The following is a 27,106-nucleotide window of genomic DNA, read 5'->3' as shown; positions in this document are numbered from 1 at the left end:
TAACATCCAAACAATGGGCGGATAATGACTTGTTTTACTATTTTTATTTTCTTTCTTTATTTTCCACTCTTTATTTTCTTTCCTCCCTGAAAAGTTATACAAACGAGGGCTAAGGTGCAGTGGTATTGTTGGTTGATTTGCCTTGCTAAAGGTTGTCCAAATTGTCCCTTTTTACCTGGGTCTTTTTCTTAGCTAGACCACTGGCAAGGAGAGGTCGAGAAGAGCTGATTCTCCCAGTATTTTTGGTTATCGTTATTGTTAGAGTTAGTAACTGAAGTAAACATCTAAAGATGATATTTATCATTCCTCTGTGGATGCTTAAAAGATAAGATATCACCCATTTCTTCAATGGGGTCTCTTAATTATTAGCACGTTAAAGCCAGTGATTTTTTGTGCACCTGTACACTTTAGATTCCGAAATATAGTTGCACTAGGCTTCTAGGGATATGATTTTGTTGACATTTTACTCAATGCTGCTTTACATAAACTTTCTGTCTTAAATTCTGTCTTTGTTCCCCTGGTCGCCAAAGCAAGCTATTAGTTTGCTAGTTATTGTAAATTGAACAATAGTCCTTGATTCAGGGACAAAACTTCCCTTTTCTTTTTGCAAAATAATAATCCAATATTGAATTCCCTCAATTTCGTCTTATGATTTTTTTGTACTTTTACTTGTCAGCATCAACACAAATTGGTATGGTATTTCAGGTTGGCCTAGGAGTTTCAGCTTAGAAGGGTATGGTTCTGGATAACATTTTATCATCTCCTCGTTTGAGGTCTCCATCCCTCCGAAAACAATTCAGCCGGGATGAGTTGGGTAGTTGGTCAACTCTCCTTCAGAGGCACCGATTCCTCTTAACAGCTTTGGTTCTTTTGGCTTTTCTTTGCACAATCTATCTTTACTTTGCTATTACTTTAGGTGCCACTGGATCATGTTCTGGATTGACAGGAAAACAGCAAGCACTTTGCCGCGTAGAACTGGCAAAGGCTTCAGTCAAAGGAAAAATGAAATTTTTCTAGCACATAGACAACCAACCTAATTGGTCTTGTTTTCTTGTTCTTGGAGGGTGTGATTGTGTTTGTTATTGGTTACTGTATTTATGATATATACCAGAATTCGTCTCGGTATAGTTTGAGTACATAGAATCACTATTGTTTAAGTTACAAAAATTTTTATTAAATGGTGTATGGGTTTAACAATATGTTGATCGAACCTTAAACACTTAATGCTCCGCTCCCTCTTCCTTCGCTGGTTCAAAGTCTGGGTTGGATTTGAAAATGTTTATGGAGACTTGAGGACTATCACAACATGAGCTTGTGGAAGTAGATGAAGCATCCGAAGGGTTTGGTTCAACTTCATTCGTAGTATTTTGTTGAATACTTGCATATTTCAGAGATAATTGAATTCCTTCCAACTCTGTCAGTACTTCTTTCATAGTAGGTCGTAGCTTGCCGTTCAAGTACAAGCATCTTTTTGCAAGGTTAGCAACTGCAGTAACTTCTTCTATGTTGCATTGGCCCACAATTTGGGGATCAAGCATATCAAAGAGTTTGTCATTTTCCATTGAAAGAATGAAACATGCAGCTAATCCAACACCTTCTTCTACTCTTTCTGAAGAAATTGGTTTTTGTCCAGTTATGAGCTCGACGAGAACTACACCAAAACTATAAACATCACTCTTTTCAGTAAGCAAGCTTGATTGGAAGTACTCTGGATCTACATATCCAAAAGTTCCCTTTACATGAGTAGTCAGATGACTTTTATCAATCTGGATAGATCTTGAAACTCCAAAATCTGATACTTTTGCTGTAAACTTTTCATCCAACAGAATATTTGTAGACTTGATATCTCGATGATAAATTGGCATGCATACCTCGGAGTGCAGATATGAAATTGCCCCAGAAACTTGGATAGCAATTTGCAAACGCATTTTCCATGTTAATTGAAATTCTTCATTTTGATGATGGAGATACTGATAAAGGGTTCCATTGGGGATGAATTCATAGACAAGAAGAGGAACATGCGTCTCCAAGCAACACCCAAGTAGCTTTACAACATTTCTGTGATTAATTTGTGACAAAATTCCACACTCGTTAATGAATTCTTCAACTTTTGCTTCGTCTATTTTCATGGACTTTTTAATTGCAACAATTCTTCCATCAGCCAATGTTCCTTTGTAAACGGCGCCTTGGCCACCTTGACCAATAATTCTATTCACATTAAAGTGATCTGTTGCATGGTCTAACTCCTTACAACTGAATATTTTGGTCCGCTCGATATTTCCTTGACTTGAACCGAGTTGTTGTCGCAATAACAAACCACCATTTTTCTTGAAGAATTTTCTTCTACGCTTTGTCTGTTTTCTTTTCTTAATAAATTTATATAACCACCACGTACTAATTAGGAGAATCAATGCTCCAAATGCCACACTAATACCTGCTTAGCAAAAGAATACTTAGTAAACATAACTATTATGGCAAATGCATGATTTGTTCAAATATAAGAAAAACCCCGGACATGTTCTTCATTTTCCCTTACAAAAACTCTATTGGGAGGGAAAAGGCTTACCTAGAATAGTGTTCCGAGATCTATCGGGTATGCATTTATAGGAACCTTGTGTGTTTCTGCATAATCCTTGACATTGACTTGTCACCATTGGATCCTCGCATTCATTAACATCTGAAAATTTTGAAGCAGAAAATGGAAAAATTAAGGAATATTCTAAGCACAGAAGATTAAAAAATTTCAGAAGTTCATATTGCTGATGCATGGTACCACTTTACCTTGGCATCCAACAGGTAGATAAGGGTTGCCTATGAAGCCATTACGACACATTAAGACAGTGCTGTTGGGGTACGGGAAATCGAATTTGTCATAGTAAACAAAAGGATCATTGTAGGTGGATTTCTCATCAATAACAACCGATCCCAAGGCTGTTGCATTGATTTTCCAATCCAGAAGAACTGGAACATAGTCCAATTCTTGCACCTTATAAGGATCTGTTACGTTAGCCTTGAACCATTTTGTTCGCACCATGAAGGCCATCCTGCATTGATCATCATCCACATCTTCAAAACTGGGTGCAAATAGCTGTTGAAAATAAGGGATTGAGGTTTGGCAGCATCTGTTTCCACGGCACCCTTTAGATTTAACATTTGTTTTGCAGGTTGGCTGGCATCCATTGCCGTCTGGTTCAGAAGAGGATAGCACGGCACGGTTGTTGCAGCCCACAACGGCGAACTTATTGTACCCAGAAAAGGTGAATGATGTCCGACTTAAATTCATAACTTGACCGGTTTTGGAATGGCTACAATTGTAGGAGAATATTGGACCCTTAACTAGCAAGCGGCTGTGTGCATAGTCGATATTTAGCAGCTCCAATTTGGTGCTGCTCATGAAAGGTGTAGTAGAGTTTGCAGTTTGAATGCAATCAATCACAAACCATTTGTCCATGGCACAATCAGCTCTAATACCAAATGGGTATTGGATTTCAATGTCTCCACATCTGCCTCCACATCCCTGCCCTCGTATAGCTGTTGTTGCAGCTACTTTCGTTGATTCCAGCATTATTTGCAGCACAAAAACGACAGTGACTACCATTCTTCTGCTTTAACAGATTAATTATTAATCTCTTGCAATTCAGCAATGCTAAAGAAACTCTCGTTTCATGCAGTGTCTGGGGATTGAAGCCATTGATAAAACTCCATTTTTTTTCCCCCCTGATTTTATCGCCAACTGTGGATCACCGGCCCTTAGGATTAGGAATCTTGCGGCTGGGCTACAGTTCAGAAGAGAGAATCCAATATGTTCACTATTTTAAAATAAATTCTCAATTGCGTTTCTTACTGTCCCCAACTAAGAAAATTTTCATATAATTATTTCTAAAAAATTGAAATCCACTGAAGGTAACGATAAATACGTCCATAGCCATTCAACAAAACCTTAATTATTTTATTTCTCTGTTCCATTTTCTGTCGCTTTTATTTCATGTATTTTTAAATTTCATTATAAACTAGCATTTTAATTTTCTGTTACAAAATTATAATTTTAGCAGAATTTTATTTTTGATATTTTAAATTAACGTCTGGTTTGGTTTATTTATTAGCAAATGTCTTTATGATAATTAAAAATAATTTTTTTAACTTGTCTGTTTAAATCCTGTTATCTATTGGTCGCATTATTTATTTATTTATTTATAATATTAGTATTTCATAATATATAAAATATCAATAAGTTGGAAAATTCTAATTTATTTGGAGCTTGAAAGATATAGGGATGAGCAGTATTCGGTTTAAACTGAAAAAACCGACCGAACCGAACCGATTTTATGTGTGTATATACAATAAAAATAAGAAACTAAATTATTTGATTTTAAACATATAGAAATAAAGTTCTAGATTTCATAAGTCAAGAATTATTTAAATTCAAGTTATTCCTTTTCAAAATGGAAAATTATTTAGTTTTATTTTTTATAATATAAAAAGATTAGATTATAATTATAATTAAAATATTTTAATTAAATTTTAAAAGTTTTTAAACTATATTAAATCGAATAAAATCGATTCGATTTAAATTGATTTTTATTAAAATCAATTTGATTTAATTTTCATAATATTTAAATTTTGATTTTCAATTTATTCAATTCAATTTGATTTAAAATTCAACTCGCCATATCCTCACTCCTAAGGTTCGACCATATATTTGTTGAGGCTTAATGCGTTCTCATCTTTCTGTGGTTGAATGATTGGGCTGGATCTGGAAATGTTTATGGAAACTTGAGGATTTTCACAGCATGAGCTTGTGGAAGTTGATGAAGCATCTGAAGGGTTTGGTTCAACTTCATTGAAAGCATTTTGTTGAATACTTGTTTCTTTCTGAGATAATCGAATCCCTGCCAACTCTGTCAATACTTCTTTCATAGTAGGCCGTAGCTTGCCATTCAAGTTCAAGCATCGTTTTGCAATGTTAGCAACTGCAATAACTTCTTCTATGTCACGTTGGTCCATAATTCGAGGATCAAGCATATCAAAGAGTTTGTCATCTTCCATTGAAAGAATGAAACATGCAGCCAATCCAACACCTTCTTCTACTCTTTCTGAAGAAATTGGTTTCTGTCCAGTCAAGAGCTCGACGAGAACAACACCAAAACTATAAACATCACTCTTTTCAGTAAGCAATCTTGATTGGAAGTATTCTGGATCTACATATCCAAAAGTTCCCTTTACATGAGTAGTCAGATGACTTCTATCAATCTGGATAGATCTTGAAACTCCAAAATCTGAAACTTTTGCTGTAAACTTTTCATCCAACAGAATATTTGTAGACTTAATATCTCGATGATAAATCGGCATGCATACCTCTGAGTGCAGATATGAAATTGCCCCAGAAACTTGGATAGCAATTCGTAAACGCATTTCCCATGTTAATTGAAACTCGTCGTTCTGATGATGGAGATACTGATAAAGGGTTCCATTTGGGATGAACTCATAGACAAGAAGAGGAACCTCAGTCTCCAAGCAACACCCAAGTAGCTTTACAACATTTCTGTGATTAATTTGTGACAAAATGACACACTCATTAATAAATTCTTCAACTTTTGCTTCATCTACTTTCATGGACTTCTTAATTGCCACAATTCTTCCATCAGCCAACGTTCCTTTGTAAACAGCGCCTTGGCCACCTTGACCAAGAATTCTGTTCGCATTAAAATGATCTGTTGCATCGTCTAATTCCCTACAACTGAATATTTTTGTTGTCTCAACATTACCTTGACTTGAATTGAGTTGTTGTCGGAACAATAAACCACCATTCTTCTCGAAGAATTTTCTTCTACTTTTTATCCGTTTTGTTTTCTTTATAAATTTGGACAACCACCACATAATAATTAGGAAAATCGATGCTCCAAATGCTACACTAATACCTGCTTAACAAAACAATACTTAGTAAACATAATTATCAGAACATGCGAATTTAGAATAGGCCAAATAACAAAAAAAAAAAAAAAAGAAAAAATCCTAAACTTCAATTTTCTTTTATATTTGTTTTAATCTTTAATTTTTTAATTCTGACATAATATATTAATATTCATGAACTAATTATTTAATTATATAGTACCGAACTAATTATTTTAAATAATTATTTTAATTATACAGTGCCGAACTAATTATTTTAAATTTATAGTGTCAAATAAGTCTGACACATCAGTAAACTAGTTATTCGACATTTTAAGTATTGAACAATATATTTATTTGATATTTAAAGGGTCAACTATAACATATTTGTTTGAAAATATAAATTCGAAAATACATTTCGGTTATGCATCAGTTTTAATTATTTTTAAATTTTTTATCTAATTTGAAAAATTTTTTATTCTTTTCGTGCTAAGGTAGTTTTATAGGTTTCATATGCATATTTTAATTTAAGAATTAAAAGAATATGATAAATTCGAAAAAATGCAAAATATTGATCGAAAATTTAAATTTAATAATTTTTTAGTATCACGAAAGAGAAGACAACTATATATTAAATGAAAAATGTTCTTCATTTTCCCTTAACAAAACTGTCTAGGGAGAGAAAGGCTTACCTAGAATAGGATTCCAAGATCTGCGTACAGTGGGTAAGCATACATAAGAGTGTTGCGTATTTAGGCACAATCCATGACACTGACTTCGCACCGTTGGATCCTCGCATATATTAACATCTGAAAATTTTGAACCACAAACTGACAAATTAAAAAAAAAGAAAAAAATCAAAAGTTGATATTGCTGATGAATGATACCACTTTACCATTGCATCCAACAGGTAGATAAGGGTTGCCTATAAAGCCTTTTCGACACATTAAGGCTGTGTTGTAGGGGTAAGGGAAATCGTATTTGTCATAGTAAACAATGGGATCATTGTAGGTGGATTTCTTATCAATAGCAAGCGATCCCAAGGCCGTTGCATTGATTTTCCAGTCCAGAAGAACTGGGACGTAGTCCAATTCTTGCACCATGTATGGATCTGTTACGTTAGCCTCGAACCATTGTGTTTCCGCCATGAAGGCCATCCTGCATTGATCATCATCCACATCTTGAAAACTGGGTGCAAATAGCTGTTGAAAATAAGGGATTGAAGTTTGGCAGCATCTGTTTCCAGAGCACCCTTGAGGTTTAACATTCTCGTCGCAGGTTGGTTGGCATCCATTGCCGTCTGCCTCAAAAGAGGATAGCACAGCACGGTTGTTGCAGCCCACAACGGTGAAGTCATTGTACCCAGAAAAGGTGAATGATGTCCGAGTTAAATCCACAGCTTGGCCGGCTTTGGAATGGCTACAATTGTAGGAGAATATTGGACTCTTAACTTGTAAGCGGCTGTGTGCATAGTCGATATTTAGCAGCTCCAATTTGATGCTGCTTATGAAAGGTGAAGTATAGTTTGCAGTTTGAATGCAATCAATCACAAACCATTTGTCCATGGCACAATCAGCTCTAAAACCAAATGGGTATTGGATTTCAATGTCTCCACATCTGCCTCCACAGCTCTGCCCTCCTATAGCTGTTGTTCCAGCTACTGTCGCTAATTCCAGCATTATTTGCAGCAGGGAGACGACTGTGAGTAGAGACTCCAATTTCAACTCCATTCTTCTTCTTCTTCTTCTTTAACAATTAATTATGTAGTTCTCTTACAGTTCAGCAATGCTAAAGAAACTCTCGTTTTTATACAGTGTCTCGTTTTTTTTTTTTTTTTGTCGCCAACTGTATATCACCGGCCTTTAGGAATCTTGCATGTTGCGTTATGCTGTCTAACTAAGTAAAGCCATTAAGTCGATGTATCGGTGGTCTTTTAGAGGGGAGAAAATACATATGTGTTTGGTATTGGTTTGTTCTTGGCACCTTTGCCTGTTCGGCTGAAATATACCATTTACAAGAGAGAAACTATTATGTTCATTATTTTAAAATTAATTCTCAATCTCCTTTCTTAACCTGTCATGGCCTGATAGCAACTGCATCTGTCAAGAACATGGTTTTTTCCAACTCCATCGCCCAACAAAGAAGAATTTAATATAATTATTTTTTAAAAATTGAACCCACTGAAGTTACATCGTCCATAGCCTGTGGTGTTTTTAATTTTATTGCTGTGCTGGTTGTTTACTGTTATTTTTTTTTAATTGCATCAGTTGGTTATTTTTTTTGCATAGTACGTTATTTAGTGTATTATTAGTTGCATAGTACATTATTTAGTGTATTATTAGTTGTTGGTTAGTTATAAATTTGTTGGTGTAAATTTTTATAATCGTGGAGTATTATATGAAAATTTATTTTGTATTTATTTTTTATTTTTAATTGAAAAAAAATTGAGGTGAACGAAACACGGTATTGCTGTTACAACACCAAAAAAAAATTTTAATTAAAGTGTTCTGTTCTTCGTCTTCTTCACCTGATTTGTTGTGTTTGATTATTGTTTCAAAATTTTTTTGTTGCATGGATTTTTGATCTGATATTTGGTATTAGAGCCTCGCTCTTGTATGCCTAAGTACATATCGAGAAGAAGAAGCAATTCACCATTAAGCTCTGCTAGGTCCAGCAGTGTCGATTTGACCGACACGATGGCATTGTAGATGACGTCGCGAGAAGGGAGTGTTACTCTCCAGTACCCATTGCTCACTAAGAGCAACTATTTGGCATGGACAATTAAAATGGAGGTATATATGGAGGTCCAGGGCGTGTGGGAGGCTATTGCATCCAATGATCTTGTAGAACTGTGCAAAGATAAAATGACGTTGGCGGCTATCTACTAAGGAATCACTGAAGAGACATTGTTGCAGGTTGGAGCGAAGAAGACTGCGAAGGAAGCATGAAATTCAGTAGAAACCATGCACCTCGGGGCGGCTCGGGTGATGGAGGTGAGATGGGAGTTTGAGAGTCTTCACATGGCAGATGACAAAGCCATCGATAATTTCGCCGGTAGGGTGTCTACCATCGTCAACAAGCTGCGCGACCTTGGTAAAAAATTAGACGAAGAGTATACAGTGAAGAAAAAGTTATATGCAGTGTCATCGAAATTCATTCAGATTGCTTCTACTATTGAGGAGTTTAGTTATCTGAAGAGTAAGACAATGGAGAAAGTGATAAGTTCACTCAAGACTCATGAAGAATACCTACACAGTCGCAACGTAAAAGGAGGTGAGTATGTACTCTTGACATGCGCAGAATGGAAGGTGCGCGAGAAGAAGGTGAGCTCGAGAGCTGGTTCACCGAGAGAATATGCCGAATAGCATGATAATGGTGGTGCTTGTGGACGTGGTCGTGGGCATGGCCGTGATGGCTCAAAGCGTGGCCGTGGACAAGGACGTGGCAACAATGAGAATCGGAGATCTTAGAAATTTGATATGAAAAAGGTATAGTGTTTCAATTGTAATTAGTTTTAGCACTTTGCGTCTAACTGCAATGCAAACAAGAAGGACGAAAAAATTCATCTTGTGGAAAAATAAGATGACATTGAACCTACACTTCTAATGGCTGATGCATGTGACTTAGTGCATTCTCATAACCCGACATTGATTGACGTTCTGTTGAATGAAGAGAAGGTGAAACCTGAGTGGAGTGATGAGTATGAAAATAGTGTATGGTACCTTGATACTGGAGCTAGCAACCATATGACAGGCTGTAAGAAAAATTTTGCTGAACTTGATGAAACTGTTCATGGCAAAGTGAGGTTTGGTGATGGATCAGTTATGAACATTTGTGGCCGCGGATCCATGTTATAAAAATGGAGAATACATGGTGAAACAACCTGGCCCAAACTGACCCAAATAACTTTTGGATCCACTTTCCACTTGGCCCAAAATAATTAATCCAAATTATTTAGTAGTTTCGTGCTAGCTATTATATACAATTTCGATTTTCTATAATCTCTCGATGTGGGACGGCTTCCGCAGCGGAAGCAAGCAGCTGACGTTACACTCGGTCCCGCTAAATTTGCGATGTTCTCGTCGCAACTGAATCGAATACAATTGCTAACCAGGACCGGAACCTTGGGTATTGTGGTTCGCTAGTACCTCAGGCAGCTCCACCTCGTCTCACATGAGTAGTCCTTTCCTTGCAAGCCCACTAGCTCTGCACAATTTATCTGATCCAGGGTGGCTCTGATACCAATTGAAACAACCATTGCCCAAACTAGCCCAAATAACTTTTGGACCCACTTTCCACTTAGCCCAAAATGATTAACCCAAGTTATTTAGTAGTTTTGTGCTAGCTATTATATACAATTTCAATTTTCTACAATCTCCCGATGTAGGACAGCTTCGCAACGGAAGCAAGCAGCTGACCGTTACATATGATACTCACAAATGTTTATTATATACTGAAATTAAAAGATAATATTGTGAGTATTGGGTAGCTGGATGAATACGTAGGAAAAAACAGTAATAGAGGGAGGCTTTCTACATCTCTTTAATAAGCAGAAAAGATTGGTTGCAAAAGTGAGGAGATCCAAGAAAATATTGTGAAACAGCCGGGCCCGAACTGGCCTAAATAACTTTTGGACCCACTTTTCACTTGGCCCAAAATGGTTAACCCAAGTTATTTAGTAGTTTCGTGCTAGCTATTATATTCAATTTCAATTCCTTATCATTTCCCGATGTGGGACGGATTTGCACCGCAAATCCGTCAAGCAGGTCACCGTTATATTCGGTCCCGCTAAATTTGCAACGTCCTCGTTGCAACTGAATCGATTACAATTGCTAACCAGGACCGAACCCTTAGGTATTGTGGTTCGCTAGTACCTCGGGCGGCTCCACCTCGTCTCGTCTCTCACGGGTAGCCCTTTCCTCGCAGGCCCACTAGCTCCGCACAATTTTTTTGACCCAGGGTGGCTCTGATACCAATTGAAACAGTCGGGCCCGAACTGACCCAAATAACTTTTGGACCCACTTTCCACTAGGCCCAAAATGGTTAACCCAAGTTATTTAGTAGTTTCGTGCTAGCTATTATATTCAATTTCAATTCCTTATCATTTCCCGATGTGGGACGGATTTGCACCGCAAATCCGTCAAGCAGGTCACCGTTACATGTTGTATGTGGTAAACATCATATATGTATAGCCAGTGTGTCTTATCAGGAGCCTTACTAATACAAAAATGGTGGATGGAATGCCGCACATTGAACAAGTGAACCAGTTGTATAACGGGTGTGTACTTGCTAAGCAGCAGCATGTCCCGTTTCCTCAGTCAGCTAATTATTGAGCCAACAGACCATTAGAGCTCATGCATGGTGATCTGTGTGGGCCAATCACGCCCACAACACTGGGAGATAACAAGTATTTTTTATTACTGGTTCATGATTTCAGTAGGTACATGTGGATTGAGATGCTTAAGAGCAAAGATGAAGCATTTGGGGCATTCAAGAAGCTAATGGCAAGTGCAGAAAGGGAAGTAGAGCACAAGTTGAAAGTATTTCGCAGCGATCGGGGTAGTGAGTTTATGTCAAAAGTTTTCATTAAACACTGTGAGAAGCTTGGGATCAAACGATATTTGACAGCACCATACTCTCCTAAAAAAATGATGTCACTCTCGTCTCGTCTCTCACGGGTAGCCCTTTCCTCGCAGGCCCACTAGCTCCGCACAATTTTTTTGACCCAGGGTGGCTCTGATACCAATTGAAACAGTCGGGCCCGAACTGACCCAAATAACTTTTGGACCCACTTTCCACTAGGCCCAAAATGGTTAACCCAAGTTATTTAGTAGTTTCGTGCTAGCTATTATATTCAATTTCAATTCCTTATCATTTCCCGATGTGGGACGGATTTGCACCGCAAATCCGTCAAGCAGGTCACCGTTACATGTTGTATGTGGTAAACATCATATATGTATAGCCAGTGTGTCTTATCAGGAGCCTTACTAATACAAAAATGGTGGATGGAATGCCGCACATTGAACAAGTGAACCAGTTGTATAACGGGTGTGTACTTGCTAAGCAGCAGCATGTCCCGTTTCCTCAGTCAGCTAATTATTGAGCCAACAGACCATTAGAGCTCATGCATGGTGATCTGTGTGGGCCAATCACGCCCACAACACTGGGAGATAACAAGTATTTTTTATTACTGGTTCATGATTTCAGTAGGTACATGTGGATTGAGATGCTTAAGAGCAAAGATGAAGCATTTGGGGCATTCAAGAAGCTAATGGCAAGTGCAGAAAGGGAAGTAGAGCACAAGTTGAAAGTATTTCGCAGCGATCGGGGTAGTGAGTTTATGTCAAAAGCTTTCATTAAACACTGTGAGAAGCTTGGGATCAAACGATATTTGACAGCACCATACTCTCCTAAAAAAATGATGTCACTGAGCATCGAAATCAAACGATCATGGTGATGACAAGGAGTCTCTTGAAGAGCAAAGAGATGCCTGCCATATTCTGGGCGGAGGCGGCACGAATAACAGTCTATCTTCTGTATCAAGCCTGGACGAGACAAAAGCCCAATGTACAACATCTGCGTGTGTTTGGATGCCTGGCACGTGAAAGACGCCTCTCTACATCTCAAGAAACTGGAAGACAGAAGTAATACAATGGTCTTTATTGGTTATGAACTCGGGTTTAAGGCCTACAGAGTTTATAATCCAAAGATAGGAAGGGTGCATGTGAGTAGAGATATCCTATTTGAAGAAGACAAACAATGGAGCTGGGAGTCCACTCCAAATGATACTGTATTCAGTTCAAGTGAAAAACTAACTATATATAATGAGTTTGGAGAAGGTGTAGGAAATGAAGCTAATTGCATCGCTCATCCTGATACGCGATCTGAAGAAAACGCAAGCCTAACAAGGAGTGTGCCGCAGACGTTAGTGAGCTACAATCCGGAAAGGAGCATGTTGTGATTGCCAGGCAGCTGCGATCCGATGTTGGCGTGGAGCGATCCTGCAAGCTATGTACCACTAATGTCGTCTTCCTAGAATTCCATTCCAGTTCAAGAGATGTCCGGCGATACCGATTATTATAAGAAATTTATGATGAAACAAAGGAGATAGAAGATGAGGCTGGGCTCTATTTCTTGTCATTGGAAGAACCTACAACATATGAGGAAGCAGCTTACAATGAAAACTGGCGACAAGCTATGATAGAGGAAGTGTCGGCCATTAAGAAGAATGGGACTTGGGAGCTCACAGAATCGTTGAAGGGACATAAAGCCATAGATTTGAAGTGGATTTTCAAAATTAAGAAATATCCATTTGGAGACATTGTAAGGCATAAGGCTCGGTTGGTTGTAAAGGGCTATGTACATAAGCAACGCATAGACTTCAATGAAGTTTTTGTCCCGGTCGTGAGATTAGAAACAGTGAGATTGTTTTTGGCACTTGCAACGCATAATGGGTGGCAGGTACATCACATGGATGTAAAGTCGACATTTTTAAATAGTGAACTTGAAGAAGATATATATGTAGCGCAACCGGCCGGGTTTATAGAGAAGGGTCTAGAAGAAAAAGTGTTAAAAATGAACAAGGCTTTATATGGTCTGCGTCAAGCTCCCAGAGCATGGAATGCAAAGCTTGATAAGAGCTTACATGAGCTTGCATTTGTGAGATGTCCAATTGAATATGCTGTATATACAAGATTCATGGAAGGTGCGATCATTCTGGTTGGTGTCTATATGGATGATCTCATCATCACGGGTTCAAGAACAGATGATATCGCATACTTCAAGGATCAAATGAAGAGTCTGTTTGAGATGAGTAATCTTTGGTTGTTAAGCTATTATCAAAGGATCGAAGTATCGCAAGAACGACAAGGTATTATTCTTTGTCAAGCAAGTTATGTGGTGAAGATTCTTGAGAAGATGGGTTTGGCCAATTGCAAACCTCACCAGGTTCCAATGGAAGCTTGATTGAAATTGAGCAAAATTAATAATAGTCCACCGGTTGATGCAACTCTGTACAAGAGTGTAATAGGCAGCCTGAGATACTTGATAAATGTAAGACCTGACTTGGCATATTCAGTTGGTGTTGTTAACCGTTACAACTCACATAACTGCTGTTAAACAGATTCTGAGATATGTGAAGGGCCTAATCAATTATGGATGCCACTATACACATAGGAAGGATTCAGATTTGAAACTCACAGGATACGATGATAGTGATTTTGCAGGTGATGTTGATGATACGAAGAGCATCACAGGTGTAATTTATTTTCTTGAGAATAATCCAATTACATGGGTATTGCAAAAATAAAAAGTGGTGGCTTTATCGTCTTGCGAAGCTGAGAATGTGGCCGAAAGTGCTAGTACGTGTCAAAGAGTATGGCTAGCAAGACTATTGAGTGAAATACAATGGGAGAAGCAGGACAGTGTGGTGTTAAAAATTGATAACAAGTCTGTCATTGCACTCACCAAAAACCCAATTTATCATGAGAGAAGCAAGCACATTGATACAACATTTTATATGTGACTATGTGCAACGTGGAGATATAGAGGTGGAGATATAGAAGTGGAGTATGTGAAGATACATGAACAATTGGCTAATATTCTTATGAAACCTCTTGATCGCCTAGAGATGGAAGAACTACGGCTCAAGATCGGAATCAATAACGTCAAGCAACCGCAATAAAATTAGGATGGTGAATTTGGTGTTTTTAATTTTATTGCTGTGCTAGATTATTTACTGTTATTTTTATTTTTTTAATTGCATCAGTTGATTATTTTTTTTTATATAACATGTTATTTAGTGTGTTCGTAAATTATTGGTTAATTATAGATTTGTTGGAATAAATCTTAAAAAATGAGGAGTATTATATAAAAATTTATTTTATATTTATTTTTTATTTTTAATTGAATAAAAATTGAGTCGAAAGAAAAATGGTGTTACGGAGATAGCATTAGAAAATTTTTTAATTAAAGTGTCCTATTTATGGTGTTGTTTATCCAATTTATTGTGTTTGATTTTTTTTTTCATAGATTTTTTACCTGACATACCCTCCAACAAAAACTTATCTGGTTTTTTGTTTTTTTTTTTTTTTAAGATAATAATAGAATACAGTTGGTTCATCTTAAACAAATCCAATCAAAATAAAAGGAAAGATGAGTATAATATGATAAAGTCACCCTCAAAATAGTATAATAGCTTTTTACATTGGGCCTAATACTTATCTTTTTTTTTTCTTTTTGTTCTATTTGCTGTGGTTTTTATTTCAGGTATTTTTAAATTTCATCAATAAGCTAATATTTTATTTTATTTTTTTACAAAGTTATAAATTTAACATATTTTTATTTTTGACATTTCAATATTAAATTGTGATATTTCCATTGTGATTTGGTTTGTTGTTGTAGCAGCTCTATCTTTGGAAAAAAAATTTTTTTCTGAAATTTTCTTTCTAGTTCAAACAAATTAGAATTATGTTGTTCTCAAAAATAAAGGAAGGTAAAATATATGAATGGTATACGGGCTTAACACCTTAAACAGTTAATGCTTTATCTTCTTTCACTGGCTCAAAGACTGTGTTGGCTTTGAAAATGTTTATGGAAATTTGAGGACTGTCACAACATGAGCTTGTGGAAGTTGATGAAACATCTGAAGGGTTTGGTTCAACTTCATTGAAAGCATTTTGTTGAATACTTGTTTCTTTCTGAGATAATCGAATCCCTTCCAACTCTGTCAATACTTCTTTCATAGTAGGCCGTAGCTTGCCATTCAAGTTCAAGCATCTTCTTGCAAGATTAGCAACTGCAATAACTTCTTCTATGTCACATTGGTCCACAATTCGTGGATCAAGCATATCAAAGAGTTTGTCATCTTCCATTGAAAGAATGAAACATGCAGCTAATCCAACACCTTCTTCTACTCTTTCTGAAGAAATTGGTTTTTGTCCAGTTAAGAGCTCAACAAGGACTACACCAAAACTGTAAACATCACTCTTTTCAGTAAGCAAGCTTGATTGAAAGTATTCTGGATCTACATATCCAAAAGTTCCCTTTACATGAGTAGTCAGATGACTTCTATCAATCTGGATAGATCTTGAAACTCCAAAATCTGAAACTTTTGCTGTATACTTTTCATCCAACAGAATATTTGTAGTCTTAATATCTCGATGATAAATCGGCATGCATACCTCTGAGTGCAGATACGAAATTGCCCTAGAAACTTGGGTAGCAATTCGTAATCGCATTTCCCATGTTAACTGAAACTCGTCGTTCTGATGATGGAGATACTGATAAAGGGTTCCATTTGGGATGAACTCATAGACAAGAAGAGGAACCTCAGTCTCCAAGCTACAACCAAGTAGCTTTACAACATTTCTGTGATTAATTTGTGACAAAATGACACACTCATTAATAAATTCTTCAACTTTTGCTTCGTCTACTTTCATGGACTTTTTAATTGCAACAACTCTTCCATCCAACAATGTTCCTTTATACACAGCGCCTTGGCCACCTTGACCAATAATTCTGTTCACACTAAAATGATCTGTTGCATCGTCTAACTCCTTACAACTGAATATTTTGGTCCTCTCTCGACTTGAACTGAGTTGTCGCAACAACAAACCACCATTCTTGTTGAAAAATTTTCTTTTAAGCTTTATCTGTTTGCTTTTCCTAATAAATTTATATAACCACCACGTACTAATTAGGAGAATCAATGCTCCAAATGCTACACTAATACCTGCTTATATAGAAAAAAAATCAAATTAGGATTTTTTTTTTTTTTGCCATTAAGAACATATTAAACTAAACATGTTCTTCATTTTCCCTTACAAAAACAACCAAAGGAGAGAGAAGGCTTACCAAGAATAGTAATCCAGGATCTACTGTGTACGCATTTATAAGAGCCTTGTGTATTTACGCATAATCCATGGCAGTGACTTCTCACCTTTGGATCCTCGCATTCATTAATATCTGAAAATTTTGAACAATAAAATGGAAAAAAAATTAAGGAATATTCTCAGCATGGAAGATTAAAAAGATTTCAAAAGTTGATATTTCTGAAGAATGATGCCACTTTACCTTGGCATCCAATAGGTAGATAAGGGTTGCCTATGAAGCCTTCACGACACTTTAAGACAGTGTTGTAGGGGTAAGGGAAATCGAATTTGTCATAGTAAACAATGGGATCATTGTATGTGGATTTCTCATCAATAACAAGCGATTCCAAGGCTGTTGCATTGATTTTCCAGTCCAGAAGAACTGGGACGTAGTCCAATTCTTGCACCTTGTATGGATCTGTTACGTTAGCCTCGAACCATTGTGTTTCCGCCGTGAAGGCCATCCTGCATTGATCATTATCCACATCTTGAAAACTGGGTGCAAATAGCTGTTGAAAATAAGGGATTGAGGTTTGGCAGCATCTGTTTCCAGAGCACCCTTGAGGTTTAACATTCTCGTCGCAGGTTGGTTGGCATCCATTGCCGTCTGCCTCAGAAGAGGATAGCACGGCACGGTTGTTGCAACCTACAACGGTGAAGTTATTGTACCCAGAAAAGGTTAATGATGTCCGAATTAAATCCACAGCTTGGCCGGCTTTGGGATGGCTACAATTGTAGGAGAATATTGGACCCTTGACTAGTAAGCGGCTGTATGTATAATTGATATTTAGCACTTCCAAGTTGATGCTGCTTATGAAAGGTGAAGTGGAGTTCGCAGTTTGAATGCAATCAATCACAAACCATTTGTCCATGGCACAATCAGCTCTAAAACCAAATGGGTATTGAATTTCAATGTCTCCACATCTGCCTCCACAGCCCTGCCCTAGTATAGCTGTTGTTGCAGCTGCTCTCGCTAATTCCAGCATTATTTGCAGCACTAAAACGACAGTGCCTACCATTCTTCTGTTTTAACAGATTAATTATTAATCTCTTACAGTTCAGCAATGCTAAAGCAACTCTGGTTTTATACAGTGTCTGTGTATTGAAGCCCTTGATAAAACTCTTGATTTTATCGCCAGCTGAAGATCTCCGGCCTTAGGAATCTTGCATTCTGTATTGTGAAGAATAACTAAATAAAGCCATTAAAATCGATGCATTGTGGATTAGAGGGGAGAAAATATATATGTTTGGTATTGGTTTGTTCTTGGCAGCTGGACGTTGCCAATTCGGCTGAACTGCGATTCACAAGTGAGAAAAAAATATGTTTATTATTTTAAAATTATTATTTTTTTCCAATCGCCTCTCTCCACCTGGCGTAGCCTTGTAGTAACTCCAACTCCATTGTCCAACAAAGAAAAATTTAATATAATTATTTCCAAAAAATGTTGAACCCTACTGAAGGTGACCATACGTCCATATCCATTCAACAAAAACTTTTTTTAAATAAATAAAACATATTCCTTCTATTTGACACAATCCTTTTTAAATAAAAAAATTCTTGTTTATTTTGAAATAAAAATTTTTTAAGTTAAAAAAAAAACTTTATTCATTTAAAAAAATTATTATAAATTCCAAAAAATTCATAATTGAAAAGGCTGTCTTTCACGAACACAAATAAATATATATTTTTATTATTTTTAACAAAGAATTTTTTTTATAAAAATAAATTCGATATAAATAATATAGGAAGATTATGATTTTTTTTTATAAAAATATAAAAAATATATTAACTTTTTAATTTATGATTTAATTTATATTAAAGAGTATGGCGCGATTATCAAAAAATAAAAATTTTAGACACCATACAAAAATATTAATATAAAAATTATAAACATTAAAATAAAAATGAATGAAGGTTTAATATATTTTTTATATATTTATTTTTTAATTAATAATTATATTTTAATTATATATTAATAATTTTTAATGACATAAAAAATTATTATTATTTATTGATATTATTTTAATATAAATTAATCTATAGAATTTAAAGCGATAATAGTAAATGACAAGCTATTTTTTATATACATATTTTTTTAAAAAAAAATCAAATATAAAATAAATTGTCATAACAAACAAATTACAATAGAATTCACTGATTTTAAACAAAACCAGTCAAATTAAATGCAAGGATGAGAATTATATGATATATTAAATTAGTGGAATAGCTTTTAGATCTTTTACTTGTGACAAAAAACTTATATATCTTATTTCTTTTTGTTCTATTTGCTGTTGCTTTTATTTCAGGTATTCTTAATTTCATCAATAAACTAATTACATTTTAATTTTATTTACAAAATTATAATTTTACTTTTGACATTTTAAATTAAATTATGATATTTCCATTGTGATGTGGTCTATTACTATCTTTTTGCTAAACAATTATTTTTACTATATATATATTTTTTAAAATCAGAATTGGAGATTGAGAATTGGAGAGTAAAATATCAAATCTCTTTACTCAAATGCATTTACTATCAAATTAAATCTACGAGTAGAAATATCTTTATAATAATTAAATTAAATTTAATAAAATAAATAAATAAATGAAATTTTAGCAAGCAATTAAAAAATAATTAACAAATTTCTTTACGATAATTTGCACAAATATTTCATTCAATAGATTTTTCTTTAAAAAAAATTGTTGATTTTTAAATTTAAAAATTAATATTAATATATAAAAAATATTAAAAATATAGAAAATATGAAGTTATTCTTTATTACATAATATACAAAATGAATATTATACATCTTTAAAATATCTTCCTTAGCCCTTCACTGTCGCTGCTTTAAAGATGATATGTTTGAAACTTGACTCTTAGAACTTGAAGCAGACGAAGCAGATGAAGTATTAGAAGGGTTTGGTTCAATTTCATTACCAACGTTATGTTGAACATTTCTATCTTTATGAGATAATCGAATCCCTTCCAACTCTATCGACACTTCTTTCATAGTGGGTCGCAGCTTGCCGTTCAAGTTCAGACATCTTTTTGCAAGATTAGCCACTGCAATAATCTCTTCTCTATCACATTTGTTCACAATTTGCGTATCAATTATATCAAAGAGTTTATCATCTTCCATTGAAAGAATGAAACAAGCGGCCAAACCAATTCCTTCTTGTACTCTTTCTGAAGAAACAGGTTTCTGTCCAGTCAAGAGCTCGACGAGGACAACACCAAAACTATAGACATCGCTCTTTTCAGTAAGCATGCTTGATTGAAAGTACTCTGGATCTACATATCCAAAGGTTCCCTTTACATGAGTAGTCAGATGACTTCTATCAATTTGAATATACCTTGAAGCTCCAAAATCTGAAACTTTTGCTGTATATTTTTCATCCAACAATATATTTGTAGACTTAATATCTCGATGATAAATCGGGATGCATACTTCTGAGTGCAGATATGAAATTGCTCTAGAAACTTGGGTAGCAATTTGTAATCGCATTTCCCATGTTAATTGAAACTCGTTGTTTTGATGATGAAGATACTGATAAAGGGTTCCATTAGGGATGAACTCATAGACAAGAAGAGGAACCTCAGTCTCTAAGCAACACCCAAGAAGTTTTACAATATTTCTGTGATTAATTTGTGATAAAATGACGCACTCGTTAATGAATTCTTCAACTTTTGCTTTGTTTGCTTTCATGGATTTTTTTATTGCAACTATTCTTCCATCAACCAACATTCCTTTATAAACGGTGCCTTGTCCTCCTTGACCTAGAATTCTGCTTACGTTAAAGTGATCTGTGGCTTTGTCCAGCTCCTTACAACTAAAGATTTTGGTCCTTTCAACGTTGCCATGACTTGGACGGAGTTGTTGGCGCAATAACAAACCACCATTCTGCTCAAAGAATTTTCTTCGACGCTTTATCTGTTTTCTTTTCTTAATAAATTCATATAACCACCATGTACTAAGCAGGAGAATCAATGTTCCAATGGCCACACTGATACCTGAAAGAAAACGTTTTCTTTTTTGGACATAAGCAAGAAATTATAATTAAAAAGCCCAGAAAAATTGAGGAGAGCGAAACGCTTACTTAGAATAATGATCCAAGATCTCTTGAGCACGCATTTGTGAGAGCCTTTTGTATTTATGCATAATCCATGACAGCGACTTCGCACCATTGGATCCTTGCATTCATTACTTTCTGACAAATTGGAAAAACAATAAAAGAACTTTATTTTGTTCATTTATTTCGTTGGTTTTAAAAAAAAAAAAAAAAAAAATCTTACCTTGGCATCCATGAGGTAGATAAGGATTGCCTGTGAAGCCATCACGACACCTTAAAGCTGTGTTGTAGGGGTAAGGGAAATCAGATTTGTCATAGTAAGCAATGGGATCATAGTAGGAAGAATCCTCATCAATTATAAACGATCCTAAGGCTTTTGCATTCATTTTCCAATCCAGAAGAATTGGAACATATTCCAATTCTTGCACCTTATAGGGATCTTGCACGTTATACTTGAACCATTGTCTTCTCGCTACGAAGGCCATCCTGCATTGTTCATCATCCAAATCTTCAAAACTAGGCGCAAATATCTGTTGATAATGAGGGATTGGGGCTTGGCAGCATCTGTTTCCATAGCACCCTTGAGGCTTGACATTCTCTTCGCAGGTCGGTTGGCATCCTACACAGTCTAGCTGAGAAGATGATAGCACAGCACGGTTGTTGCAGCCCACAACGGCGAAGATGTTGAAAACTGAAAAGGCGAATGATGTGTTCGTTAAATTCACTGCTTGGCCAGTGTTGGGGTGGCTACACTTGTAGGAGAATATTGGACCCTTTACTATTACGTGGCTTTGTGCATAGTCGATATTTAGCAGCTCCAAGTTGATACTGCTTATGAAAGGTGTAGTAGAGTTTGCAGTTTGAATGCAATCGATCACAAACCAATTGTCCATGGAGCAATCAGCTCTAATACCAAATGGGTATTGGATTTCAATGTCTCCACATCTGCCTCCACAGTTCCGCCTTCCTTTGGCTGTTGTGGCAGCTGCTGTCGGTAACAGCAGTGAGCCGACAATGAGTAGGGTCTCCAATTGCAACGCCATTCTTCTTCTGCTTCTTAAGATTAATTATTAGTTGTCTTTCAGTTCAGCAATGATGCTAAAGAAACTCTTGCTTTATTTGGGTTATGGGGATTAAAGCCATTGACGTAGCTCCAAGTATTTTTATTGATTTTATCGCCGCCTTTGGGGATCACCGGAGCTTAGAAATGTTGCAGTTGTATTATGCAAGCCAAAGCCACTGAAATCAATGCACCGAGAGATATATATGTATGTCTGTATCCGTTTGTTCTTTGCCAGTCCTAGTCGAGAAATTGATGGCTTAAGTTTAAAATTCAACCAATTTGAATGAAATCAAATGAATAAAATTCTTTGATTCAGTTTGATTTAGACCAGCTTCTGGGCTTCTTCTGTGCTTATGTCAGAGCCAGTAATTAAAGTCCATTAATTTACTGTTGCAGAACTTCCAATATCTAGTTTGTTTGTAAAAAATTGAAAAATATTTTTGGAAAATATTTTTTCAATCAAATAATTTATGTTTTATTATTTAATTTTAATTTAAAAAATAAACTTTATTAATAAATTTATATAAAAATTTTAATAAAATTCTTTAAAAAATTTCCCTCTTTATAACTTCCGAATAATTTAAAAAGAAAAAAAATTACTAAAATAATAACAAATTAACTTCTCCTTTTATTAATATCCAAACAACATTAATAAAAAGTTAAAAATTGCAAAAATAATAATTACTATTTGATAATCTTTACCAAACGCTCTTAAAAATAACTTAATTTAAATAATTACAAAGAAATAGAACATACTAATAATGGTAATTTAATAGATTTCAAAAAAAAAATGGTAATTTAATAACAATTAAACAATTTTAGTCACCCTATTTGTCAACTTAAGCATAATTTAAATTTAAATTTTAAATATTAGTTTCCGTTTGTTTCGCAAAAAATATTTTTCATATTTTCTAGGGTTTTGAATATTTAAAAAATTTAATTAATAGAAAATAATTTTTTAATCAAGAAAGGTAAATTATTAAAAAAAATGACTTCCTATTTTGAAGAGAAAAAAAATATTTTCTTTATGAAGATATTTATATATAAATTTATTTAAAAAATTTATTTTTAAATTAAAATTAAGTAATAAAAAATAAATTACAAATAAAAATATTTATTATAAAAAACATTTTAAAAAAATATTTTTTAAATATAAATTATTTTTTTAAACAAACGGAGAATTTAATGATATTTCTTACATGTATTAAGATATATATCTAATCAATAAACAAATAATACAATAATAAAAATTATTGCATGCTTCATATTTATATTTAATTTAATAAAATTTCATCCTATAGTAATATAGATAAAAAAAATTTGAAAAAAAAATTTACCTAAATAATAATCCAATAAGCATTTACAAGAGTCATTTGTATATATTACATCATAATATTATTCCACCCCTCAATTTTGTAATATTCTGATCACAATTTTTTTTATTAATTTAAATATGATTGATGACAATTATCTAAATAATAATTTTAAGAGATAAAATACTTTTAACGAATATTTTAATTTACAATATTGAACACTCGACCTCACCAAATATTTTTACTCCCTTTTGTATAAGGGATTATTTTTGTTGATGTGAATGCTTAGATTTCTACAGGCAAATCTGTACAACAATCAGAACTAGAGAAAGTGGTGAAAGAGCAGCCATCCCAGAGATTGGATTCAAATTCATCACTTTTTCTTAGAATACTCAAATGATCTTTTTGAGGAAATTGAATCCCTTCCAATTCCATTATCACTTCTTTCATTGTAGGTCGTTGCTTTCCGTTCAAGTTCAAGCATCTTTTTGCTACACTAGCAACCACCATCACTTCTTCTTTATCACATTGCTCCACAATTCGAGAATCAAGCACATCAAAGAGTTTATCTTCTTCCACTGACATAATGAAATGTGCAGCTAAACCTACGCCATCTCGTAAGCTTGCTGAAGAAAGCGGTTGTTGTCCGGTCAAAAGCTCGACAAGAACTACTCCGAAACTATAAACATCACTCTTCTCTGTAAATTGGCTCGACTGAAAATACTCAGGATCTAAATATCCAAAAGTTCCTAATACACGAGTAGTGAGATGAGTGTGATCAAGAGGAATTGACCTTGAAGTTCCAAAATCTGATACTTTTGCTCTATACTTCTCGTCCAAGAGAATGTTAGTGGACTTAATATCTCGGTGATAAATCGGTATTGAAGCAGCTGAGTGCAAGTAGGAAAGTGCTCCGGCAACTTCTATAGCTATCTGCAATCTCATTTTCCACGATAATTGGAACTCCTCAGTTGGGTGATGAAGATAATGAAAAAGAGTTCCGTTGGGGATGAATTCATAGACAAGTAAAGGAACATCAGTCTCCAAACAACACCCAAGAAGCTTTACGACATTTCTATGATTAATTTGAGACAGAATGACAACCTCGTTAATGAATTGTTCGACTCTTGTTTGGTCTACTTTCTCGGATTTTTTAACTGCGACGATTTTTCCATCTGCTAACATTCCTTTGTAAACAGTTCCTTGGCCACCTTTGCCGAGAATTCTATTCACGTTGAAGCGATCTGTTGCCTTTTCTAATTCCTTTAAACTGCATATTGTCGTCTTCTCAACATTGTCTTTGCTTGAACATACTTGCTGTTTTAACAACAAACCACCATTCTTCTTGAAGAATTTTTTCTTACGTTGGCTGCGTTTTCGTTTCTTGATGAATTTAGATAACCACCATGAAGTAAGAAGCAGGCTTAATAAGCCAAAACCCATGCTGCTACCTGTTCAAAAATGGCGACCAATATGCTTGTTAGTCGGCCTAGAATCTAGATATCACAGATTTCAAGAGGATTTTATTATTAGTATAAACATTTTCTTTTTTATAATCTAACAAATAATCAAATTTTATATAGAAAAGGAAAATAATTTTGAAGAGAAAAGACTTGCCTAAAATGAAAATCCATGATTTTTGGGCCTCGCATCTGTATGAACCACGAGTGTTTATGCACTTTCCACTGCACCGACTTCTTACTTCAAAATCCATGCATTCATCAACATCTGGATCCAACAACATGAATGTGAGTCCATATCATTTTTTCATTAAGTTTTTCCTTAATTTGAAGTATAGGATTTACAATTACTTAAAAAAACAATTTTCAAGTAGGAAGTTATTTTTCCCAAAAGAAAGCCTAATAGCAATGAAATTTTTAGCCTAGATATTTAATGGATCTTTTCTTAAAGTTCTATTCTATGCTATAGGCGTTTGCCAGAGGACAATTTTGTATCACCACAAATATTTTCTGCCAAGAATATAGAAAGAAAGAAAGATTTTTAAGGTACCTTGGCATCCATCGGGAAGATAAGGGTTGCCGGCATAACCTCGCCGGCACATTAACATGCTGTTGTTGGGATACGGGAAACCAAATCCATTATAATACCTAAAAGACCAATTCGTTGTTTCCTTATTAATTCCAAGAGATTCCATGTCTGTTGCATTGATCTTCCAATCCACCAGCATTGGAACATACTCCCTCTCTTGCACCTTATGTGGATCTTTTATGTTAGATTTGAACCAGGTGCTTTCCACTATGAACGCTAGCTTGCATACCCTTTTGCCTTCCTTACCATTCTCCTTCTGAAAACTGGGTTTAAACACTTGCAGATAATAAGGAATTGATGTCTGACAGCATCTGTTGCCGGAGCATGGAGGGTTTCTTCCCTGAGGTTTAAGCTTTTTGTTACAGGTCGGCTGGCAACCTATAATGTCTGGCTCAGCAGAGGTCAGCAAAGCTCGAGCTTTGCATCCTACAACGGTGAATCTGTTGTAGCTTGCGACTGTGAATGGAGTCCTTCTTAAATCCACTACACTGTTTGAGTGATTCTCGTCGCAGTTGAATGAAACTACTGGGCTTTTAACTCGCAATCGGCTTCTTTCATATAAAAAGTCTGTCACCTCCAGGTTGATGCTGCTTATGAAAGCTCTCCGATTATCGGCAGTTCCATTGCAAACGACCACAAACCAGTCGTTCATGGAACAGTTGGCTCCAATACCAAATGGGTATTCGATATCAATGTCGCCGCATTTAGATTCACAGCTCTTCATTGGTAAACCTGATGATTCTGATAACATTTGCGGCAGCAAGAAAGTGAGCAGAGACGCCCATTGCAGAGACAATCCTCTTCCCATTTGGCTGCTACTTCAATGGAAAGTATACATAGTTTTATAGACGAATAATGCAGTAAAGAAGATTATCTAAGATAATCGTTGCTTTCGAGGACCAAAGCTTTCGATTTGAATAGTTATGATTCAGGTCGTTATGTTCTTTGTAGAGGATTAGTTTTCGATTTATTTCTTCGGAATTTTGTTGTTTTGCAGAGAATGATTACTGGTAAAAGGAATATTTTGCATCAACAGATTGCTGCTAATGAAGTAGCATTAGCGGCAGTATGTGTTTAAAATTATTGGTAATAGATGAACGAGTCAAAATCCAAGAACTATTCTTGCAAATATTTATATTTGGCCGGCAGACAGGGATGGCAACGCGGGAATTTACGGATATCCCATCCGAATCTTATTATGACCTGTTAGAATGCTAAGTAATCGAGACTTAGCGAACGGATTTGAATTTGAAATTAATACCATAGCGGATTAGAAAATTAGTATTTAGTTATGTTAGTAAAAATTCATTAATTAATTTTTTAATTTTAAAAAATATATTAAAATATTTTTAAAATTTTTAAAATTTATTAATTAATTAATTTGTCATTTTGAGCCTTTAAATAATATTATAAAAAATTTCAAATGTCTCCATACAAAGAGCTAATTAATAAATTTTTTTATAAAATTGAGGATCAAAATGTTTTATATTATAAAAATTAAATGGAGATCCAAAATCATTATCATTTAGAAAAAGTCTTTTGTTTAGAGACGCCGCACGCCGCACCCAGCCGCAACCGCTTGCTGCTGCTCTGTCGTTCACGAGCTAGAGGATAATGACTTCGATGGAAGATGATGATCTTCTCCAGCGTAGTGTACGCAGGAAACGTAAAGATGGTGAGATGGGTGTTTCATTGAATGAGATTTGTGATGATCCTGATTCTTCAGCTGACCATCCGATGATAGAGACTGAGAATAATCCTGTGAACCTTGGTTTTGTTAATGGACCTTCTTTTAAGGATGTAGTGACGAATAGAAACGGTCCAGGACTGCAGGGAGCTTCTGGGAGTG

General features: G+C 35.2%; 7 protein-coding genes across 7 annotated transcripts; 2 read left to right on the top strand and 5 right to left on the bottom strand.

Moving 5' to 3' along the window:
• Positions 1-735: 735 nt before the first annotated feature.
• LOC110626939 lies at positions 736-1,127 on the top strand. The gene has a single exon (XM_043962009.1). The coding sequence runs from the start codon at positions 736-738 to the stop codon at positions 1,015-1,017; it is 282 nt and encodes a 93-aa protein (XP_043817944.1). The 3' UTR covers positions 1,018-1,127.
• A 44-nt stretch (positions 1,128-1,171) lies between these two features.
• On the bottom strand, positions 1,172-3,768 carry LOC110626938 (wall-associated receptor kinase-like 22). Its single transcript, XM_021773133.2, has 3 exons — positions 2,782-3,768; positions 2,567-2,677; positions 1,172-2,434 (listed from the first exon to the last, which is right to left on the bottom strand). Exons 1-3 carry the CDS (start codon positions 3,596-3,598, stop codon positions 1,221-1,223), a joined length of 2,142 nt encoding a protein of 713 aa, XP_021628825.1. The 5' UTR covers positions 3,599-3,768; the 3' UTR covers positions 1,172-1,220.
• Positions 3,769-4,577: 809 nt separating this feature from the next.
• LOC110625587 (wall-associated receptor kinase-like 22) lies at positions 4,578-7,647 on the bottom strand. The gene is made up of 3 exons (XM_043962160.1): positions 6,785-7,647; positions 6,582-6,698; positions 4,578-5,918 (listed from the first exon to the last, which is right to left on the bottom strand). The coding sequence occupies exons 1-3, from the start codon at positions 7,617-7,619 to the stop codon at positions 4,681-4,683; spliced, it is 2,190 nt and encodes a 729-aa protein (XP_043818095.1). The 5' UTR covers positions 7,620-7,647; the 3' UTR covers positions 4,578-4,680.
• A 1,229-nt stretch (positions 7,648-8,876) lies between these two features.
• Positions 8,877-9,359, top strand: LOC110625586. Its single transcript, XM_021771222.1, has 2 exons — positions 8,877-9,212; positions 9,255-9,359. The coding sequence occupies exons 1-2, from the start codon at positions 8,877-8,879 to the stop codon at positions 9,357-9,359; spliced, it is 441 nt and encodes a 146-aa protein (XP_021626914.1).
• Positions 9,360-15,373: 6,014 nt separating this feature from the next.
• Positions 15,374-17,771, bottom strand: LOC110625585 (wall-associated receptor kinase-like 22). The gene is made up of 3 exons (XM_021771221.2): positions 16,963-17,771; positions 16,744-16,854; positions 15,374-16,621 (listed from the first exon to the last, which is right to left on the bottom strand). Exons 1-3 carry the CDS (start codon positions 17,744-17,746, stop codon positions 15,417-15,419), a joined length of 2,100 nt encoding a protein of 699 aa, XP_021626913.2. The 5' UTR covers positions 17,747-17,771; the 3' UTR covers positions 15,374-15,416.
• Positions 17,772-19,591: 1,820 nt separating this feature from the next.
• On the bottom strand, positions 19,592-21,910 carry LOC110625584 (wall-associated receptor kinase-like 8). Its single transcript, XM_021771220.2, has 3 exons — positions 21,056-21,910; positions 20,860-20,970; positions 19,592-20,773 (listed from the first exon to the last, which is right to left on the bottom strand). The coding sequence occupies exons 1-3, from the start codon at positions 21,873-21,875 to the stop codon at positions 19,596-19,598; spliced, it is 2,109 nt and encodes a 702-aa protein (XP_021626912.1). The 5' UTR covers positions 21,876-21,910; the 3' UTR covers positions 19,592-19,595.
• A 1,382-nt stretch (positions 21,911-23,292) lies between these two features.
• LOC110625583 (wall-associated receptor kinase-like 8) lies at positions 23,293-26,286 on the bottom strand. The gene is made up of 3 exons (XM_043961690.1): positions 25,219-26,286; positions 24,826-24,936; positions 23,293-24,659 (listed from the first exon to the last, which is right to left on the bottom strand). Exons 1-3 carry the CDS (start codon positions 26,063-26,065, stop codon positions 23,494-23,496), a joined length of 2,124 nt encoding a protein of 707 aa, XP_043817625.1. The 5' UTR covers positions 26,066-26,286; the 3' UTR covers positions 23,293-23,493.
• Between the last annotated feature and the right edge of the window lie 820 nt (positions 26,287-27,106).

The sequence above is a fragment of the Manihot esculenta genome, chromosome 11 (genome assembly GCF_001659605.2).
Source record: "Manihot esculenta cultivar AM560-2 chromosome 11, M.esculenta_v8, whole genome shotgun sequence".
NCBI lineage: Eukaryota > Viridiplantae > Streptophyta > Magnoliopsida > Malpighiales > Euphorbiaceae > Manihot > Manihot esculenta.
Note: the sequence above shows the minus strand (reverse complement) of the source record. Positions and strands in the feature narration are given on the sequence as shown.

What these genes read in the sequence shown, in the direction of transcription:
- LOC110626939 (XM_043962009.1), top strand. Translation starts at nt 736, where the DNA reads ATGGTTCTGGATAACATTTTATCATCTCCTCGTTTGAGGTCTCCATCC.
- LOC110626938 (XM_021773133.2), bottom strand. Translation starts at nt 3,598, where the DNA reads ATGGTAGTCACTGTCGTTTTTGTGCTGCAAATAATGCTGGAATCAACG. An exon ending in TCTACCTGTTGGATGCCAAG is followed by an intron (nt 2,678 to 2,781) that starts GTAAAGTGGTAC and finishes CAAAATTTTCAG; the next exon opens with ATGTTAATGAATGCGAGGAT. An exon ending in ATCTCGGAACACTATTCTAG is followed by an intron (nt 2,435 to 2,566) that starts GTAAGCCTTTTC and finishes TTTGCTAAGCAG; the next exon opens with GTATTAGTGTGGCATTTGGA.
- LOC110625587 (XM_043962160.1), bottom strand. Translation starts at nt 7,619, where the DNA reads ATGGAGTTGAAATTGGAGTCTCTACTCACAGTCGTCTCCCTGCTGCAA. An exon ending in TCTACCTGTTGGATGCAATG is followed by an intron (nt 6,699 to 6,784) that starts GTAAAGTGGTAT and finishes CAAAATTTTCAG; the next exon opens with ATGTTAATATATGCGAGGAT. An exon ending in ATCTTGGAATCCTATTCTAG is followed by an intron (nt 5,919 to 6,581) that starts GTAAGCCTTTCT and finishes TTTGTTAAGCAG; the next exon opens with GTATTAGTGTAGCATTTGGA.
- LOC110625586 (XM_021771222.1), top strand. Translation starts at nt 8,877, where the DNA reads ATGGAGGTGAGATGGGAGTTTGAGAGTCTTCACATGGCAGATGACAAA. An exon ending in GGAAGGTGCGCGAGAAGAAG is followed by an intron (nt 9,213 to 9,254) that starts GTGAGCTCGAGA and finishes TATGCCGAATAG; the next exon opens with CATGATAATGGTGGTGCTTG.
- LOC110625585 (XM_021771221.2), bottom strand. Translation starts at nt 17,746, where the DNA reads ATGCTGGAATTAGCGAGAGCAGCTGCAACAACAGCTATACTAGGGCAG. An exon ending in TCTACCTATTGGATGCCAAG is followed by an intron (nt 16,855 to 16,962) that starts GTAAAGTGGCAT and finishes CAAAATTTTCAG; the next exon opens with ATATTAATGAATGCGAGGAT. An exon ending in ATCCTGGATTACTATTCTTG is followed by an intron (nt 16,622 to 16,743) that starts GTAAGCCTTCTC and finishes CTATATAAGCAG; the next exon opens with GTATTAGTGTAGCATTTGGA.
- LOC110625584 (XM_021771220.2), bottom strand. Translation starts at nt 21,875, where the DNA reads ATGGCGTTGCAATTGGAGACCCTACTCATTGTCGGCTCACTGCTGTTA. An exon ending in TCTACCTCATGGATGCCAAG is followed by an intron (nt 20,971 to 21,055) that starts GTAAGATTTTTT and finishes CCAATTTGTCAG; the next exon opens with AAAGTAATGAATGCAAGGAT. An exon ending in ATCTTGGATCATTATTCTAA is followed by an intron (nt 20,774 to 20,859) that starts GTAAGCGTTTCG and finishes GTTTTCTTTCAG; the next exon opens with GTATCAGTGTGGCCATTGGA.
- LOC110625583 (XM_043961690.1), bottom strand. Translation starts at nt 26,065, where the DNA reads ATGGGAAGAGGATTGTCTCTGCAATGGGCGTCTCTGCTCACTTTCTTG. An exon ending in TCTTCCCGATGGATGCCAAG is followed by an intron (nt 24,937 to 25,218) that starts GTACCTTAAAAA and finishes TGTTGGATCCAG; the next exon opens with ATGTTGATGAATGCATGGAT. An exon ending in ATCATGGATTTTCATTTTAG is followed by an intron (nt 24,660 to 24,825) that starts GCAAGTCTTTTC and finishes ATTTTTGAACAG; the next exon opens with GTAGCAGCATGGGTTTTGGC.